This window comes from Macrotis lagotis, chromosome 7 (genome assembly GCF_037893015.1).
Source record: "Macrotis lagotis isolate mMagLag1 chromosome 7, bilby.v1.9.chrom.fasta, whole genome shotgun sequence".
Classification (NCBI taxonomy): Eukaryota; Metazoa; Chordata; class Mammalia; order Peramelemorphia; family Peramelidae; genus Macrotis; species Macrotis lagotis.
Window position 1 is genome coordinate 186,158,145 of NC_133664.1, and position 16,091 is coordinate 186,174,235.

The following is a 16,091-nucleotide window of genomic DNA, read 5'->3' on the forward strand; positions in this document are numbered from 1 at the left end:
TAGGGGATGGCTAGGTGTCATAGTGGCCCTGGGTTCAAATTCGGTCTCAGACACTTAATAATAGCTGTGTGTCCTTCGGCAAGCCACTTAACCCCATTTGCCTTGCACTCCCCCTCCAAAAAAGATGATTAAATAAAACTGCAATCAATGCATAACAATTTCCTTGGATCTAAAAGGAATTCAGTAACAGTAATACAAGTATGAAGTTTTTAATGTTTTTTTTTTGAAAGGTTGGGTTAAGTGACTTGCCCAAGGTCACACAGCTAGGCAATTAAGTGTCTGAGGCTGGATTTGAACTCAGATCCTGACTCCAGGGATGGTGCTCTATCCACTGTGCCACCTAGCTGCCCCTAAGCTATTTTTCTTAATGATTAGGCCAAATACCAAAAAAGAAGTATCCGTTTATCACTTAATCATTCCAGTTATTAATTGGAAACAATCTTCTAAGGAAAAATGCCTCTAGAGATGTGTGAGTTATTTCTGAGTTTAAAAGATAACCAAATACGAGAATTTCATTTCAGTGTATATTAGCTAGTTTGATGGATGTTAGTAGTTTTCTGACTCTGTGACTTCATTTGGGGGTTTTCTTGGCAGACAACTGGAATGGGTTGCCTTTTCCTTCTCTAGCTCATTTTATAGAAGAAATTGGGGCAAATAGGATTAAGTGACTTGCCCAGGATCAATTAATGTGTCTGAGGCCAAATTTGAATTCAGATCTTTCTGACTTCAGGTCTGACTCTATCCACTATACCATTATAGATTGCCAGATATCCATAAGCTGTTACAAATGCTTTTCTGAAGTATAAATTTATGCAGTGTGGCTATAGAAAATATCAGCTTGAATCCTGAGTGCCATTTGGTTTCCTTTCAAATGAACCTGAATGCCTTACTGAAATGCACCAAATTTTGGCAAAAAAAATTTTTAACTGAAAAATTGTAAAACATGAAATGCTCAGTTGGCTGAATTTAGATCTTTAATAACCTTTGGTAAATTACTTACAATGCAAAATATCTTTTTCCTTTGGGACAATTAGTGAATACAAGACAAAAATAATCATCACCTAAAATTAGCATCTAAAAGTATGCTAAGGGTTACTGGACATTTTTTTTGATGTTGATTAATGATGGGAGTTTTAAAATTCCTAGTCAGTAAATTGTTCCAATAAAATTTTGCTCAATAGCCTTATCAGCTGGCACCCATTAAAATAATTTTTAAAGTTCAGGAAGGCTTTTCAGGTATCCTGGGCATTTTTGTTTACATCCTATGTATTAAAATTATTTTGTAATATCTGATTTACATATAAGGAAATGCCACCAATTATTGCTCGGGCAATCCAAGGAGTAACCTACATTTGGAACAATAAAAATTCATTTAGTTTTGTCATCTTCTAAGTGGTAGTAGCGTTGCTTCATAGCTCTGTATTTTCTAAGGAAGTACAAGGCTTCTAGTTCTTTTATTACAAATTCTCCTTGTGCAATAAGTTCTCTGATCTTCTCTGGGTCCTTCACATCTTTGTTTTTAAGGAAAGCTGCCTTCAAACGTCTTTTAAAGTAGTCTGCTCCTTTTGGATAGTCTCTTCCGACATACAGCAGCTTAAAAACAAACATGTTTTATATTCCTAAATAATTTGCACCATTGCAATATTAAGATTATTGGCGCTAGTAATAGATACTTACATTTTTATAAAGATTCAAAACTTCTCCTCTTAATAGGTTAGCCATTTTCATTTGTCACTGAAAATATTCACTGTCTTCATATGTATAAACGCACATACCTGGAAAAGCAGATGTTTTAAACTAATAAATAAAATTAAAATTGGAGCAGCTCTTTGCAAAAGATTTTGTGCTACCTTTTGGAAAATTAAACACAAAGCATCTGGCTTCTCATTTCTTAATTATTTGATAAATAAGAAATTCAGAGGAACAGTAGGGTTTAAAGATGGAAACAATTGTAGAACTAGCTAATCCACAGCAATTTATTTTACAAATAAGGAAACTTGTGGTGAAGAGAAGTAATTTTGTCCCAAAGTTGTAGAGGCTCTAAGTATACAGCCTTAGCTTTTCAAAAATTTCAAAAATTGTTTTTCTATCTGAAAATGTTAAAATTTGATTTTTTTCAAATCAAGTTTTCAAATCCTCCTTTCTCCCATTTTTACACATGCATAACTTTAATGAGTTTTGTTCCAGTGTGTATTTCGAAACTTGTTTGGAAGACTAGTTTTGCTGCCACTTTTTTCTTATGTGGCATTTCCCTTGAAGTGGTCAGCCATTCTGTGTCATCCTCATCAATAAGTATGTGGGTTATATATTTAAGCATTTTAAGATCCTACTTATTCCCTAGTCCTGTAAAGTTTAAATTCAGTAAGTCATCAAGCATTCATTAAGCATCTATTTCAAATGCCTGGGAATACAAATATAAAAAAAAATGAAAGTTTGGAAGAACGTGCATTTAAATTGGAAGAAAGCAAAGGTGACCTCCAGCAAATTGGATCCTCTCTGATGTGAACTTTTGGGAAGATGTGGATGAGAGATGCATAGAATCAGCAGGCCCTGTGACCTGCATTGTTAGAAGGAACTCCAAAATTCAAGTGATCAGATTCAAAGAACAAAAAGTTTTACTTATATCAGCTGTTAAGTGTTACATATTTCTGTGTCATGTATAATAAAATTTTAACAAATGAAAAAGCAGTTACATAACTACTATAGATGTAAGGATGTAACCAGTATCCTTTATGGTCACAGACTTTAAAAAAAACTGAAAATCTTTTATTACTCAAAGTACAGAAATAACATTATAGCACTACAACTAAAAGAATCTTTAAAAATTGTATTTATATATAGTTTCCTTTATAATTCTGTTTTATTCATTTAAAAAAATCAATGAGAAGGGCTTGACAGTCATACCTCCCCAACCAAAAAAAATGTTAACGACCATTGCCTTATAGCATATTTATACTTTTGAAGTTTTCCTAAGCTTAATGTTAAAAATATTTTAGGCTAGAAATATAATTCCTTCTTAATTGGGTATATATCTCTGTTTATATGTGTATGTGTATAGTAGTTATGGTGCATATTTGGTCTGGACCTTCAATTTCATTATTATATGCGTGTGTGTGTGTGTGTGTGTGTGTGTGTGTGTATGTGTATATGATATATATCATCCTTTGTGGAGACTTTCTTACCAAGATTTAGTTAAATGCTAATTTTATAGTCCTAGAGAGAGAGATCTAGAGTTTAACCTGGGAGGTTAAATAGTCTATGATCACAGAGGTAATGGCCTCAGAAACTTACTGGCTACATAACCGTGGACAAGACACTTAGCCACTAATCCACTGGAAGAAATGGCAAATCATTCCACTGTCTTTGCCAAAAAAAGCAAAACAAAACTCATAAGGAGTCATTAAGTTAGACATGATTGAACATGACCCTAATCATGTCTTAACACCTAATGCCTTTAATTATTACCAATGCCCCATGAAACGTTATAAATAACATAAAAATAAGCTGCCTACGTTTATTGGTAGGAGTTTCCACACCAGGATTTCCATAAAATGAAATGTAGGGATATTCAATTGGTGACAAACTTTTTAAATTAATTTTGCTGAATGGTAGAGATAATTGAAAGAGCACTGATATCTCAACTAAGAAGCATCACTCAAAGAAGTCTAAGGAAAGGAATATGGTGAGCAGATGACAATTTATAACTTAAAAAAGAAAAGGAGTAAAAGATGTCATTAAGGAACTGTATGTTATGATGGGAACAAGATAGGCTGGTCATGTGATGGGCAGATATAAACCATAGGGTCTACTGGTACCATTTAGGCTGAAAGGAAGCAAAATGGCCTCCAGCACATTGGTTTCTCTCTGTTGTGAACTTTTGGGAAGATGTGGACAAGAGCTGCATAGAATCAGCAGGCTTGGATGAGTTGTGATCTGCATTGTTAGAAGGAACTCCAGAATCCATATGGTCACAGATCCAAACAAAAACCAAAAAACTTTAGTGATATAGTTGTAATATCTGAAATGTCCTCCATGTTACATAGGGTCATAGATCTCAAGTGATAAGGGACCCCAAAGAATAGCTTGTTCAGTGTCCTCATTTTTTAGATGAAGAAACGGAGGCCTAGGAAAATTAAGTTGACATTAAAAGTCAAGAGTTAAGATCTAAACCCAGGCCTTCTGACTTCTGACAGAGCTGGCATTCTGCTGTACCATGGGTCCTCTTTAAATATTTAACCATTTTAAAAAAGTTTAACCCTTTAAAAAAAACCCCTTTCATTTCTATGTAGGTAAAAACTTTGTTAGATAATAAAACTTTGCTTTTATAAATCACTCATTTCTAACCTATCAGTTTACATCTTTGGCATCTCTCACTATTTGTTTCTTCTTTCCTGGATTCATAAAATATTGTAACGTTTCTGCTTCCAAACTACCTGGTTGAATTCTTCCAAAACATACTTGCTAAAATCATCTTCCTTAGTTCTATCACTTTACAAACTGTTGAATAACAAAAGTACTACAGTATTGTTTGGTATGCCCCACAATCTGGCTCCAATTTAGCATTCTACACTTATTCCCCTCTTTGTTCGGACCATACTACTCAATTTGAAGTTCTATCTCCTGCTTGCAAAATGCAGAAACCATGCCAGGAATGAATGAATTTTCTATAAATCTTTATGCTACTACTACTACTACTACTACTACTACTACTACTACTACAATATAGTACCTATTATGGGCCCGACACTGTGCTAATATTTCATTTGGTCCTCAAAGCAAAGTAGGTGCTTCATTTTACAGATAAGAAAAATAGGCAGAGGCCAAGGAACTTGCCTAGCATCACAAGGGCTGCATATCTGAGGTGACATTTGAACTCAGGCTTTTTGACTGTAGGCCTCATTCTCTATTCACTTTGCCACTTAGCTCCCTTCCAAGTTCACTCAGGTACCTCCCTACTGGCGAAACTTTGTGTCTTTCAATTTTCTTTTTATTTTTTGCAAGGGAAATAGGGTAAAGTGGCTTGCCCAAGGCTACACAGGTAAATAAATATATATACACACACACCTTGCTCATATTATGTTTACTGAATTAAACTGAATCATTTTGGTTTAATCAGTGAACTCTGTTTAATGGATTAAGAATAAAAGGAGACAGTCACCAAAATCAAATTTTCCTTTTTGGTTTAAACAGAGGATGTGAAGTTCCTTAGTTGGTGAGTTCAAGTTGCTAACAATTTCTCCCTACCTCACTTTCTTCATCAAGAAAACTGGGAAGTCAAAATATATTATTAAATTTATATAATGAAGTTCTTCATTTGTTTTGCTTTGACAAAAAAGGTGATGAAGTAAATTCCAGTCTTCCAAACCACCTCTATTAAAATAAATTTCAATAAATGAAATTTAACAAGTCTAGTTATTTTTCTTTTATCACTATTTAAAACAATAATTTGGAGCCCTTTTGTTTTCAGTATCTTGAAAGGACTATTTAATAATCCTTTGCCTTCTCTTAAAAGCAAAGCAACATTACAGAAAAGTAATCTTGCGGAATGTTTCTCATTCAACACTAATCTGAATCCTTTAAGGGATGTTTGATCTGAGAGAGCATTTTGTTTTGTCACAATTCTTAATAATACAGGAGAAAAAACTTTCTCTAGGATTCACTTTTAAACAATTTTCTATCTGTTCTTTAAAAAAACTAGCACAAATAACTGCAAAAGAGCCTCCTTGGCATAATGCTTCCACACAGGAATCTACATTTAGGGATTCGGAGCGGGAAGGGGCTTTCACTATGGTCTTGGGATTCATCTTTTGTGTTTTTGCGTGTGAGTGGTGAAACCGTTCCATCTAGCTTTACTAAGGAGCAGTGGAGTCAGATCTGGCCATAAGAAAACTGTTTTGGTAGTTGAGTGCCAGATGATGTGTGGAGAGAGGAGAATGGAAGCCAAGAAAGGACTTGGCCTTCTCCTGAGCAGGCAGCCCGGGGCTGGCCTGACTGCAGTGACTTACTGGCTGACATGGGATGAGATGCCTGGAAGGGTTCTGGGGCTGGCCTGGCTGCAGTGACTGGCTGACATGGGATGAGATGCCTGGGAGGGTTCTGGGGCTGGCCTGGCTGCAGTGACTTACTGGCTGACATCGGATGAGATGCCTGGAAGGGTTCTGGGGCTGGCCTGACTGCAGTGACTTACTGGCTGACATCGGATGAGATGCCTGGAAGGGTTCCGGGGCTGGCCTGGCTGCAGTGACTTACTGGCTGACATGGGATGAGATGCCTGGAAGGGTTCTGGGGCTGGCCTGGCTGCAGTGACTTACTGGCTGACATGGGATGAGATGCCTGGGAGGGTTCTGGGGCTGGCCTGGCTGCAGTGACTGGCTGACATGGGATGAGATGCCTGGGAGGGTTCTGGGGCTGGCCTGGCTGCAGTGACTTACTGGCTGACATGGGATGAGATGCCTGGAAGGGTTGTGGGGCTGGCCTGGCTGCAGTGACTTACTGGCTGACATGGGATGAGATGCCTGGGAGGGTTCTGGGGCTGGCCTGGCTGCAGTGACTTACTGGCTGACATGGGATGAGATGCCTGGGAGGGTTCTGGGGCTGGCCTGGCTGCAGTGACTGGCTGACATGGGATGAGATGCCTGGGAGGGTTCTGGGGCTGGCCTGGCTGCAGTGACTGGCTGACATGGGATGAGATGCCTGGGAGGGTTCTGGGGCTGGCCTGGCTGCAGTGACTTACTGGCTGACATCGGATGAGATGCCTGGAAGGGTTCCGGGGCTGGCCTGGCTGCAGTGACTTACTGGCTGACATGGGATGAGATGCCTGGAAGGGTTCTGGGGCTGGCCTGGCTGCAGTGACTTACTGGCTGACATGGGATGAGATGCCTGGGAGGGTTCTGGGGCTGGCCTGGCTGCAGTGACTGGCTGACATGGGATGAGATGCCTGGGAGGGTTCTGGGGCTGGCCTGGCTGCAGTGACTTACTGGCTGACATGGGATGAGATGCCTGGGAGGGTTCTCGCGCCGCAGGCCCGAAAGCACTCCAATGCATTCGAGAGGGATACCAAGGACACGAGTAATTCTGAATTACGGTGAAAGGTATTTTTGAGCTCACGGCCGGGCGTCACGTCTCTGCGCGGCTCCGCCTGAGCCCCGACGCCCTGGTTGTACAGCGACACCGCAAGCAGCCCGAGGAGGCCCGCGCGACCTACACGCAAAGGGGTTCCCACGCGGGGGTTTCGGTCTCCCCAGGCCGAGCCCCCAGCTCCCCTTTCAGAGTAACTGCCCGTGGGCAGGGCGGAGCTGGGTCCCCCGCGGGGTCAAGCCCGGAGGGCGTCCGGACCCAGCCCTCAAGTCCCGTCCAATCAAGGCAGGAGCACCCCTCGGGCCGGGAGACGCCCCCTCCGACCCGCCCCCAACTCCGGTCCGGCACGGCGGCCCGGCCAGGCCGCGCTCGGGTAAAGGGCGGGTGGAGCCGGACCGTGGCCCCGGGGATGGAGGGCGGAAGAAAAGACCCTCCCGCCCCTCCCCCTCCGCTCCCCCCCGCGGGTCCCCCTCCCTAGACGCGGGCGCGGCAACAGCCGAAACACTTCACCTTCTGCCGCAAACCCAGACGCTTTCCGGCAGGGCCGCCCGCCGCGGCGTAAAACTCCAGTGAGGCCGTCGGGCTCCCCTCCCCTGGACGCAAATGGGAAGGTCAGAGGGAGAGAGGGGGCGGGCTCCCCTCCCCTGGGAACAAATGGAAAGCTTAGAGGGAGAGAGGGGGCGGGCTCTCCTCCCCTGGGAACAAATGGGAAGCTCAGAGGGCGAGGGGGCGGGCTCTTCCCTGAGAACAAATGGGAAGTTCAGAGGGAGAGGGGGCGGGCTCTTCCCCCGAGAACAAATGGGAAGCTCAGAGGGAGAGGGGGCGGGCTCCACTCCCCTGAGGACAAATGGGAAGCTCAGAGGGAGAGGGGGCGGACTCCACTCCCCTGAGGACAAATGGGAAGCTCAGAGGGAGAGGGGGCGGACTCCACTCCCCTGAGGACAAATGGGAAGCTCAGAGGGAGAGGGGGCGGGCTCCACTCCCCTGAGAACAAATAGGAAGCTCAGAGGGAGAGGGGGCGGGCTCTACTTCTCTGAGAACAAATAGGAAGCTCAGAGGGAGAGGGGGCGGGCTCTACTTCTCTGAGAACAAGTGGGGAGCTCAGAGGGAGAGGGGGCGGGCTCTACTTCTCTGAGAACAAATAGGAAGCTCAGAGGGAGAGGGGGCGGGCTCTACTTCTCTGAGAACAAGTGGGAAGCTCAGAGGGAGAGGGGGCGGGCTCTACTTCTCTGAGAACAAGTGGGAAGCTCAGAGGGAGAGGGGGCAGGGCTGCGAGGCTGTGGGCGTGGAGGGAGTGAGGTGCTAAATGCGGCTGCGCGAAGCTAGAGCCTCGGGCAAAGCCCTGGCCGGTCAGCCGAGCCGGCACGCTCTCTAGTGTGGAGGAGCCGCCGCCAGGTGGGGAAAGGGCTGGATGCAGAACCTCACATTACTGCCCCCGCCTTTCCTTAGAGGCCGGTAGCCCAGGCAACGGAGCGTCAACAGAGTGCCAGCTCCCGCCGCAGGCTTAGGGCAGAAGTGTTCAATCTCTTGATCATGGTAAGTTTCGGACACTCCAAGGAAGAGCAGGTTGGGGGAGGGGCGGAGGTGGGCGCCAAGCTTTGCCTCCTTATCTAAAGACAGTGGACTACATGTTTATGATGCAGAATGCTCCCCGAACCTTTGTGTAGTTTTAAGCTGTCAAGAAAAACGAAACAAACAAAAACAAAAAACCCCCCCAGAAACATGGTAGTGCACTAGGACTTTTGGGACAGGATGTCAGGAGAGATGGAGGGAGGTTTGCTGGATGAGGGGCCCAGGACGTGTGCGCTAGCAGGTGGGGGTGCCTCGGCGTTCTCTCGAGCGCCCCCATTACAGAGGGAGGAATTTAGGAATTCAGGATTTTCTACAGCAAGTTGAGGGACCCAGAAACTAGTGCCTAAGGCACAAACGGGCGAATGCCCACTTGCCACTTTCATATTACAATTTGCATGAAAATAAAACAGAAACAAGATCTAAGTGCACCCAAGCCTGCAACTTGGTGACTGATAATACACTTTACCATAATGCCTTTGAGATAGAAACCATGTGTGTGTGTGTTGCTAAATAGGTAAAAGTATGTTGCAAACCTTCATACTCATTTATAAATGCTATTTTAATTCCTATTGTCCCATCATAAGAGTCAATGAATTATACTGAGTTGTTGAAGGGGTATAGATTGTTAGAGTACTCTTAGCCTGCACCTACCTGTTGTAGCATCTCTGTTTGTGGGGGTAGGCTGGGTTTTTAAAATTTTTTTGGGTTATGTGTGTAAATACTTATTGACTTTATAATCTTTTGTTTTTCCAACTTCTAGGCTCCCAAAACAAAAAAGGTAGGTTCAAATCATTAGTTTCTCAAATTAAATAGCTTAAAGCGCACAGAGATATATTTTTCTCATCACAGTTCATTTAATATTCATCTTTACTTTTGCTAAGATTTTAGCAGTTGAGCTTTTAAATTTCTTTACAACTTATGTAATACAAACTTAAGACCACTAACAATATGTAAGCCTTTGAAAGGCAAGATAGAACTTTAAAAAGATCCTTAAAACCCCCCCAAAAAACCACACAAACTTAATAGCTACTAAGATTGACAATTGAAATTTGTGTTGTTTTTTTTTTTTGGCAAGTCAATGGAGTTAAGTGGCTTGCCCAAGGCCACACGGCTAGGTAATTATTAAATGTCTGAGGTTGGATTTCAACCCAGGTATTCCTGACTCCAAGGCCGGTGCACTGTCTGCTGTGCCACCTAGCCACCCCCCTGAATGTTCTTCCTAGGCTTTTAATAAATGTTTTGAACTGTTCAACTTTACACTTATTTAGCACACTCAAACTGCCTTAAACAAAGGTAGCTCTTTTTTGGGAGGGGAGCCAGTTTCTCAGAATTAGTGAAAGGATGTCCCACATTCCAGGGAGATGAAGATGCTTTCTCAGTGTGGGTGGCAGTATCACTAAAGGTGCTAATATCCTGAGAAGGATATTTGAAGAAGCTACCATTTTTTCTTAGTGAAGGGGAAAAGTCTTCACTGGGAGAGTTCTCACAAAAGCAGGGATGAGATGGAGTTTGCAAAAAAAAAATTACTTTTTAATAGTCCAGCCAAGAAGTCATAAGAAGTTAGGATCTACTTAAAAGAAAATTTAATGTTCACGTATAAGCCTTACAGTATGCAAAACTTAATTTTAAAAAAATAAGAAAAGAATTTCCTATTTTGGGCAGCATTTCCTGTTTTAGTATCTTGTTTGTTGTTCAGTCATTTCAGTCCTTATTCTCCTTGACCTCTTTGCAGTTCTGGTATCCCTTTCTTCTACTTGATAATCTTTTCAGATAATCAGTTTTCAGAACACTGTTCTCCTGGTTTTCTTTCTACCTATTAAAGAGTTTTTCTCTGTCTCTTTTCCTGGATCCTCTTACAGATCACACCCTGTGTTCATGGGTGACCTTCAGATTTCTGCACTGTGAGCTCTTCTTCTACTGTCCTACCTGAGGATCTCATCAGCCCTTATGGATTTAATTACTCTCTCTATGCTAAATATCTTTCTCCATTGTCTCTACTGATCTTCATTCTCCCATCTATTCTTTGGATATCTTGAAATGTATGCTTAGTACACATGTTAAACTCGGTGTATCCGTACTGGAATTCATTGTTTTCTTCCCTAAACCCTTCTATCTTTCCTATTACTACAGAGAGCAACACCTTCCAAGCTTTCTGTTAGGAGTCATCCTTTGTTCCTCACTACCTCTCAGTGCCTCACCCCACCACAATATCTAATCTGTTGCTAAGGTTCATTGATTTCATCTTTTCAACATCTCTGACAATACACTAACCTAGTGCAGGTCCTCATCATCTAGATCATCTAGATCATTACAGTAGCCTGCTGATGAGACTGCTTGCCTCAAATCTTGTCCTGTTCCAATCCATTCTCCTATCTATCACTGCCATTAAAGTGATTTTTCTAAACTCTTAAGTCATGTCCTAATTCTTCCTCCTCCATCCTTTCATGCCCCCCCCCAATAAATCCAGTGGCTTCCTAATGCCTCCCTATCAAATGCATGATATTGTTTGACATTCAAAGTCCTTCATAACCTAGGCCCTACCTTTCCTGTCTTCTTACACTTTACTCCCAAAAATAACTTCTTTGAGCCAGTTACTCTGGCTTCCTGGCTCTTTTATAAATAAGATACTCTGTTTCTCATTTCTGGTCATTTTCTCTGCCTATTCCTCATTCCTGAAATGCTCTCTCCTCTCCACTCTGACCTCCTTAGCTTCTAGTCTCAATTAAAATTCCACTTTCTATAGGAAGCCATCTACACTCTGTTAATTTTAGTGCCTCCCTTCTATTAATTTTATTCTATTTATCCTATATAAAGCTTGCTTTGAATGCATTTATTTGTATGTTGTCATTCCCATTAGATAATGAGTTCCTTAAGAGTAGGAACTCTTCTGGCACATGGTAATTGCTTAATAAATGTTTACTGATACTGATGTTGGAATTTTTAGTTATGTGTATTCCTTACACATGTGTCTCATTACTTATGTACATGATACTTATTATGTTACATGTACAGTTATTTGTGATAGAGTACACTCTAGGTTTAGGGGGAAGCATTTTGTATGCACTCTTTTAAAAAATCTTAATAGTATTTTATTTTTTTCCAGTGACATGTAAAGATAGTTTTTTTAATTTAAATTTATTTTATTAAAGATATTATTTGAGTTTTACATTTTGCCCCCAATCTTGCTTCCCTCCCCCCTCCCCCCCACAGAGAGCACTCTGTCAGTCTTTACTTTGTTTCCATGTTGTGCCTTGATCCAAATTGGGTGTGATGAGAGAGAAATCATATCCTTAAAGAGAAGAGAAGTCTAAGAGGTAACAAGATCAGACAATAAGCTATCTGGTTTTTTTTTCTAAATTAAAGGGAATAGTCCTTGCACTTTGTTCAAACTCCACAGCTCCTTATCTGGATACAGATGGCACTCTCCTTTGCAGACAGCCCAAAATTGTTCCCGATTGTTGCACTGATGGAATGAGCAAGTCCTTCAAGCTTGAACATTCACTCCCATGTTGCTGTTAGGGTGTACAGTGTTTTTCTGGTTCTGCTCATCTCACTCAGCATCAGTTCATGCAAATCCCTCCAGGTTTCCCTGAAATCCCGTCCCTCCTGGTTTCTATTAGAACAATAGTGTTCCATGACATACATATACCACAGTTTGCTAAGCCATTCCCCAATTGAAGGACATTTACTGGATTTCCAATTCTTTGCCACCACAAATAAGGCTGCTATAAATATTTTTGTATTTTTTATCCTTTTTATCCTTTTTCCTCATCTCTTCAGGGTATAGAGCCAGTACTGGTATTGCTGGGTCAAAGGGTATGCACATTTTTGTTGCCCTTTGGGCATAGTTCCAAATAGCTCTCCAGAAGGGTTGGATGAGTTCACAGCTCCACCAACAGTGTAATAGTGTCCCAGATTTCCTACATCCCTTCCAACAATGATCATTATCCTTCCTGGTCATACTGGCCAATCTGAGAGGTGTGAGGTGGTACCTCAGGGAAGCTTTAATTTGCATTTCTCTAATAATTAATGATTTAGAGTATTTTTTCATATGGCTATAGATTACTGTGATCTCCTCATCTGTAAATTGCCTTTGCATATCCTTTGACCATTTGTCAATTGGGAAATGGCTTTTTGTTTTAAAAATATGACTCAGTTCTCTGTATATTTTAGAAATGAGTCCTTTGTCAGAATCATTAGTTGTAAAGATCGTTTCCCAATCTACTACATTGCTTTTGATCTTGGTTACATTGGTTTTATCTGTGCAAAAACTTTTTAATTTAATGTAATTGAAATCATCTAATTGGATTTTGGTGATGTTCTCCAACTCTTCCTTAGTCATAAACTGCTCCCCTTTCCATAGATCTGACAGGTAGACTAGTCCTTGATCTTCTAATTTGCTTACAGTATTGTTTTTTATGTCTGTGTCTTGTAACCATTTGGATCTTATCTTGGTAAGGGGTGTGAGGGTTGGTCTAATCTAAGTTTCTTCCATACTAACTTCCAATTTTCCCAGCAATTTTTATCAAAGAGGGAGTTTTTATCCCAATGGCCAGACTCTTTGGGTTTATCAAACAGCAGATTACTATAATCATCTCCTGCTTTTACACCTAGTCTATTCCACTGATCCACCACTCTATTGCTTAGCCAATACCAAGCATTGGCTTGGTATTTTCATGACTGATGCTTTATAATATAATTTTAGATCAGGTAGGGCTAAGCCACCTTCTTTTGCACTTTTTTTTCATTAAGCTCCTGGCAATTCTTGACTTTTTATTTCTCCATATGAATTTATTTACAATTTTTTCTAACTCGTTAAGGTAATTTTTTGGAATTTTGATTGGTAGGGCACTAAACAGATAGTTTAGTTTTGGTAGAATTGTCATTTTTCTTATATTACCTCTACCTATCTATGAGCAGTTGATATTTGCTCAGTTATTTAAATCTAATTTAATTTGGGTGAGAAGTGTTTTATAATTGTTTTCAAAAAGATTCTGAGTCTGTCTTGGCAAATAGACTCCCAAATATTTTATATTGTCTGAGGTTACTTTGAATGGGATTTCTCTTTCTAGCTCTTCCTGCTGTTTATTGCTAGATATATATAGAAAAGTTGAAGATTTATGAGGGTTTATTTTATAACCTGCAACTTTGCTAAAATTGCTAATTGTTTCCAGGAGTTTTTTGGATGATTTCTTGGGATTCTCTAGGTAGACCATCATGTCATCTGCAAAGAGTGAGAGTTTTCTCTCTTCTTTCCCAATTCTAATTACTTTAATTTCTTTTTCTTCTCTAATTGCTGCTTCTAACATTTTGAATACAATATTAAATAGTAGTGGTGATAATGGGCATCCTTCTTTCACCCCTGATCTTATTGGGAATGCCTCTAGCCTCTCCCCATTGAATATAATGCTTGTTGATGGTTTCAGTTAGATACTGCTAATTATTTTAAGGAACAGTCCATTTATTCCTACACTCTCTAGTGTTTTTAATAGGAATGGATGCTGTATTTTGTCAAAAGCTTTTTCAGCATCTATTGATATGATCATATGATTTCTGATAGGTTTGTTGTTGATATAATTGAGTATACTAACAGTTTTCCTAATATTGAACCAACCCTGCATTTCTGGAATAAATCCTACTTGATCATAATGTATTATCCTAGTGATGACTTGTTGTAATTGTTTGCTAAGATTTTATTTAGGATTTTTGCATCTATATTCATCCGGGAGATAGGTCTATAATTTTCTTTCTCTGTTTTAACTCTTCCTGGTTTAGGTAACAGTACCATATTGGTTTCAGAGAAAGAGTTAGGCAGAGTTCCATCTTTCCCTATTTTTCCAAAGAGTTTATATAGGATTGGAACCAATTATTCCTTAAATGTTTGGTAGAATTCACTTGTAAATCCATCAGGCCCTGGAGATTTTTTTTTTAGGGAGTTCAACAATGGCTTGTTGAATTTCTTTTTCTGAGATAGGATTCTTAAGGTATTTAATCTCTTTTTCATTTAACCTGGGCAACTTATATTTTTGTAAATATTCATCCATTTCACTTAGATTATCAAATTTATTGGCATAGAGTTGGGCAAAATAATTTCGTATTTTTACTTTAATTTACTCCTCGTTGGTGGTGAGTTCACCTTTTTCATTTATGATACTAGCAATTTGGTTTTCTTCTTTTTTTAATCAAATTGACCAGAGGTTTATCAATTTTATTGGTTTTTTCATAATACCAACTTTTGGTTTTATTTATTAATTCAATAGTTTTTTTGCTTTCAATTTTAATAATTTCTCCTTTAATTTTTAGAATTTCTTATTTGGTACTTAATTGGGGATTTTTGATTTGTTCTTTCTCTAATTTTTTTAGTTGCATGTTTAATTCATTGATTTCCTCTTTCTCCAATTTATTCATATAAGCATTTAGAGCTATAATATATCCCCCCCCCCCAGAGTTGCTTTGAATGAATCCCATAGGTTTTTGTATGTTGTTTCATTATTATCATTATCTAGGATAAAATGGTTAATTCTTTCTATAATTTGTTTTTTGGTCCACTCATTTTTTTAAAATGAGGTTATTCAGTTTCCAATTTGTTCTGGGTCTATATCGCCTTGGCCCAGTATTGCATATGACTTTTATTGCATTGTGATCTGAGAAAGATGTATTCACTATTTCTGCCTTTCTGCAGTTGATCATTAGGTTTTTATGTCCTAGTACATGGTCAATTTTTGTATAAGTTCCATGTACTCCAGAGAAAAAGATATATTCCTTCCTATCCCCATTCAGTTTCCTCCATAAGTCTACCATATCTAATTTTTCTAACAATCTATTTACCTCCCTAATTTCTTTCTTGTTTGTTTTATGATTGGATTTATCTAGATCTGATAGCAGGAGGTTGAGGTCTCCTACTAGTAGAGTTTTGCTGTCTATGTCTTCGTGTAATTCTTTCAGCTTCTCTAAGAATTTGGGTGCTGTCCCACTGGGTGCATATATATTCAATATTGAAATGACTTTATTGTCTATGGTACCTTTTAGGAGGATAAAGTTTCCTTCCTTATCTCTTTTAACGCTATCTATTTTTGCTGCTGCTTTGTCTGAGATAAGGATTGGTACCCCTGCTTTTTTTACTTCAGCTGAAGCAAAATATATTTTGCTCCAACCTTTTACCTTTACTCTATATGTATCTCTCTGCTTCAGATGAGTTTTCTTGTAAGTAGCATATTGTAGGATTCTGGTTTTTAATCCACTCTGCTATTTTCTTATGTTTTAAGGGAAAGTTCATCCCATTCACATTCAAGGTTATGATTACTAATTCTTTATTGCCCTCTGTGCTATCTTCCCTCTGTTTGTATTTTTCCCCCTTCCCCTCCCTTTTATCCATATTCCCTAGTCTTTTGTTTCTGAAAACCACCCCCTTCAGTATGTTTGCCCTCCTATATCACACCCTC

General features: G+C 40.0%; 2 protein-coding genes across 9 annotated transcripts in view; one reads left to right on the plus strand and one right to left on the minus strand.

The window, feature by feature from the left end:
• Positions 1-961: 961 nt before the first annotated feature.
• ETFRF1 (electron transfer flavoprotein regulatory factor 1) lies at positions 962-8,521 on the minus strand. Of its 5 annotated transcripts, XM_074194238.1 has the most exons (4): positions 8,503-8,521; positions 7,588-7,670; positions 1,678-1,775; positions 962-1,593 (listed from the first exon to the last, which is right to left on the minus strand). In XM_074194238.1, the coding sequence occupies exons 3-4, from the start codon at positions 1,726-1,728 to the stop codon at positions 1,369-1,371; spliced, it is 276 nt and encodes a 91-aa protein (XP_074050339.1). In that variant the 5' UTR covers positions 1,729-1,775; positions 7,588-7,670; positions 8,503-8,521; the 3' UTR covers positions 962-1,368. The 5 variants fall into 5 exon arrangements, with proteins under 5 accessions (XP_074050339.1, XP_074050338.1, XP_074050341.1 ...); XM_074194237.1 differs by lacking the exon at positions 8,503-8,521 and having other exon boundaries at positions 7,588-7,783; XM_074194240.1 differs by lacking the exons at positions 7,588-7,670; positions 8,503-8,521 and adding an exon at positions 6,978-7,420.
• DNAI7 (dynein axonemal intermediate chain 7) overlaps positions 7,199-16,091 on the plus strand; it is a 116,671-nt gene continuing 107,778 nt past the window's right edge. For 3 of the 4 annotated variants that reach the window (XM_074194229.1, XM_074194231.1, XM_074194232.1), the window contains exons 1-3: positions 7,199-7,688; positions 8,527-8,613; positions 9,410-9,427. In XM_074194229.1, coding sequence (XP_074050330.1) covers positions 8,611-8,613; positions 9,410-9,427 — 21 coding nt within the window. In that variant the 5' untranslated portion in view covers positions 7,199-7,688; positions 8,527-8,610. Of the gene's footprint in view, positions 7,689-8,362; positions 8,614-9,409; positions 9,428-16,091 lie in introns of those variants that run through there. The other variant, XM_074194230.1, reaches the window with a different exon arrangement.

Bases quoted from the DNA above. Each gene is read 5' to 3' on its own strand.
- ETFRF1 (XM_074194238.1), bottom strand. From the start codon at position 1,728: ATGAAAATGGCTAACCTATTAAGAGGAGAAGTTTTGAATCTTTATAAA. The intron at 1,594-1,677 runs GTAAGTATCTAT...TTTGTTTTTAAG, and splicing joins TTTTGAATCTTTATAAAAAT to CTGCTGTATGTCGGAAGAGA.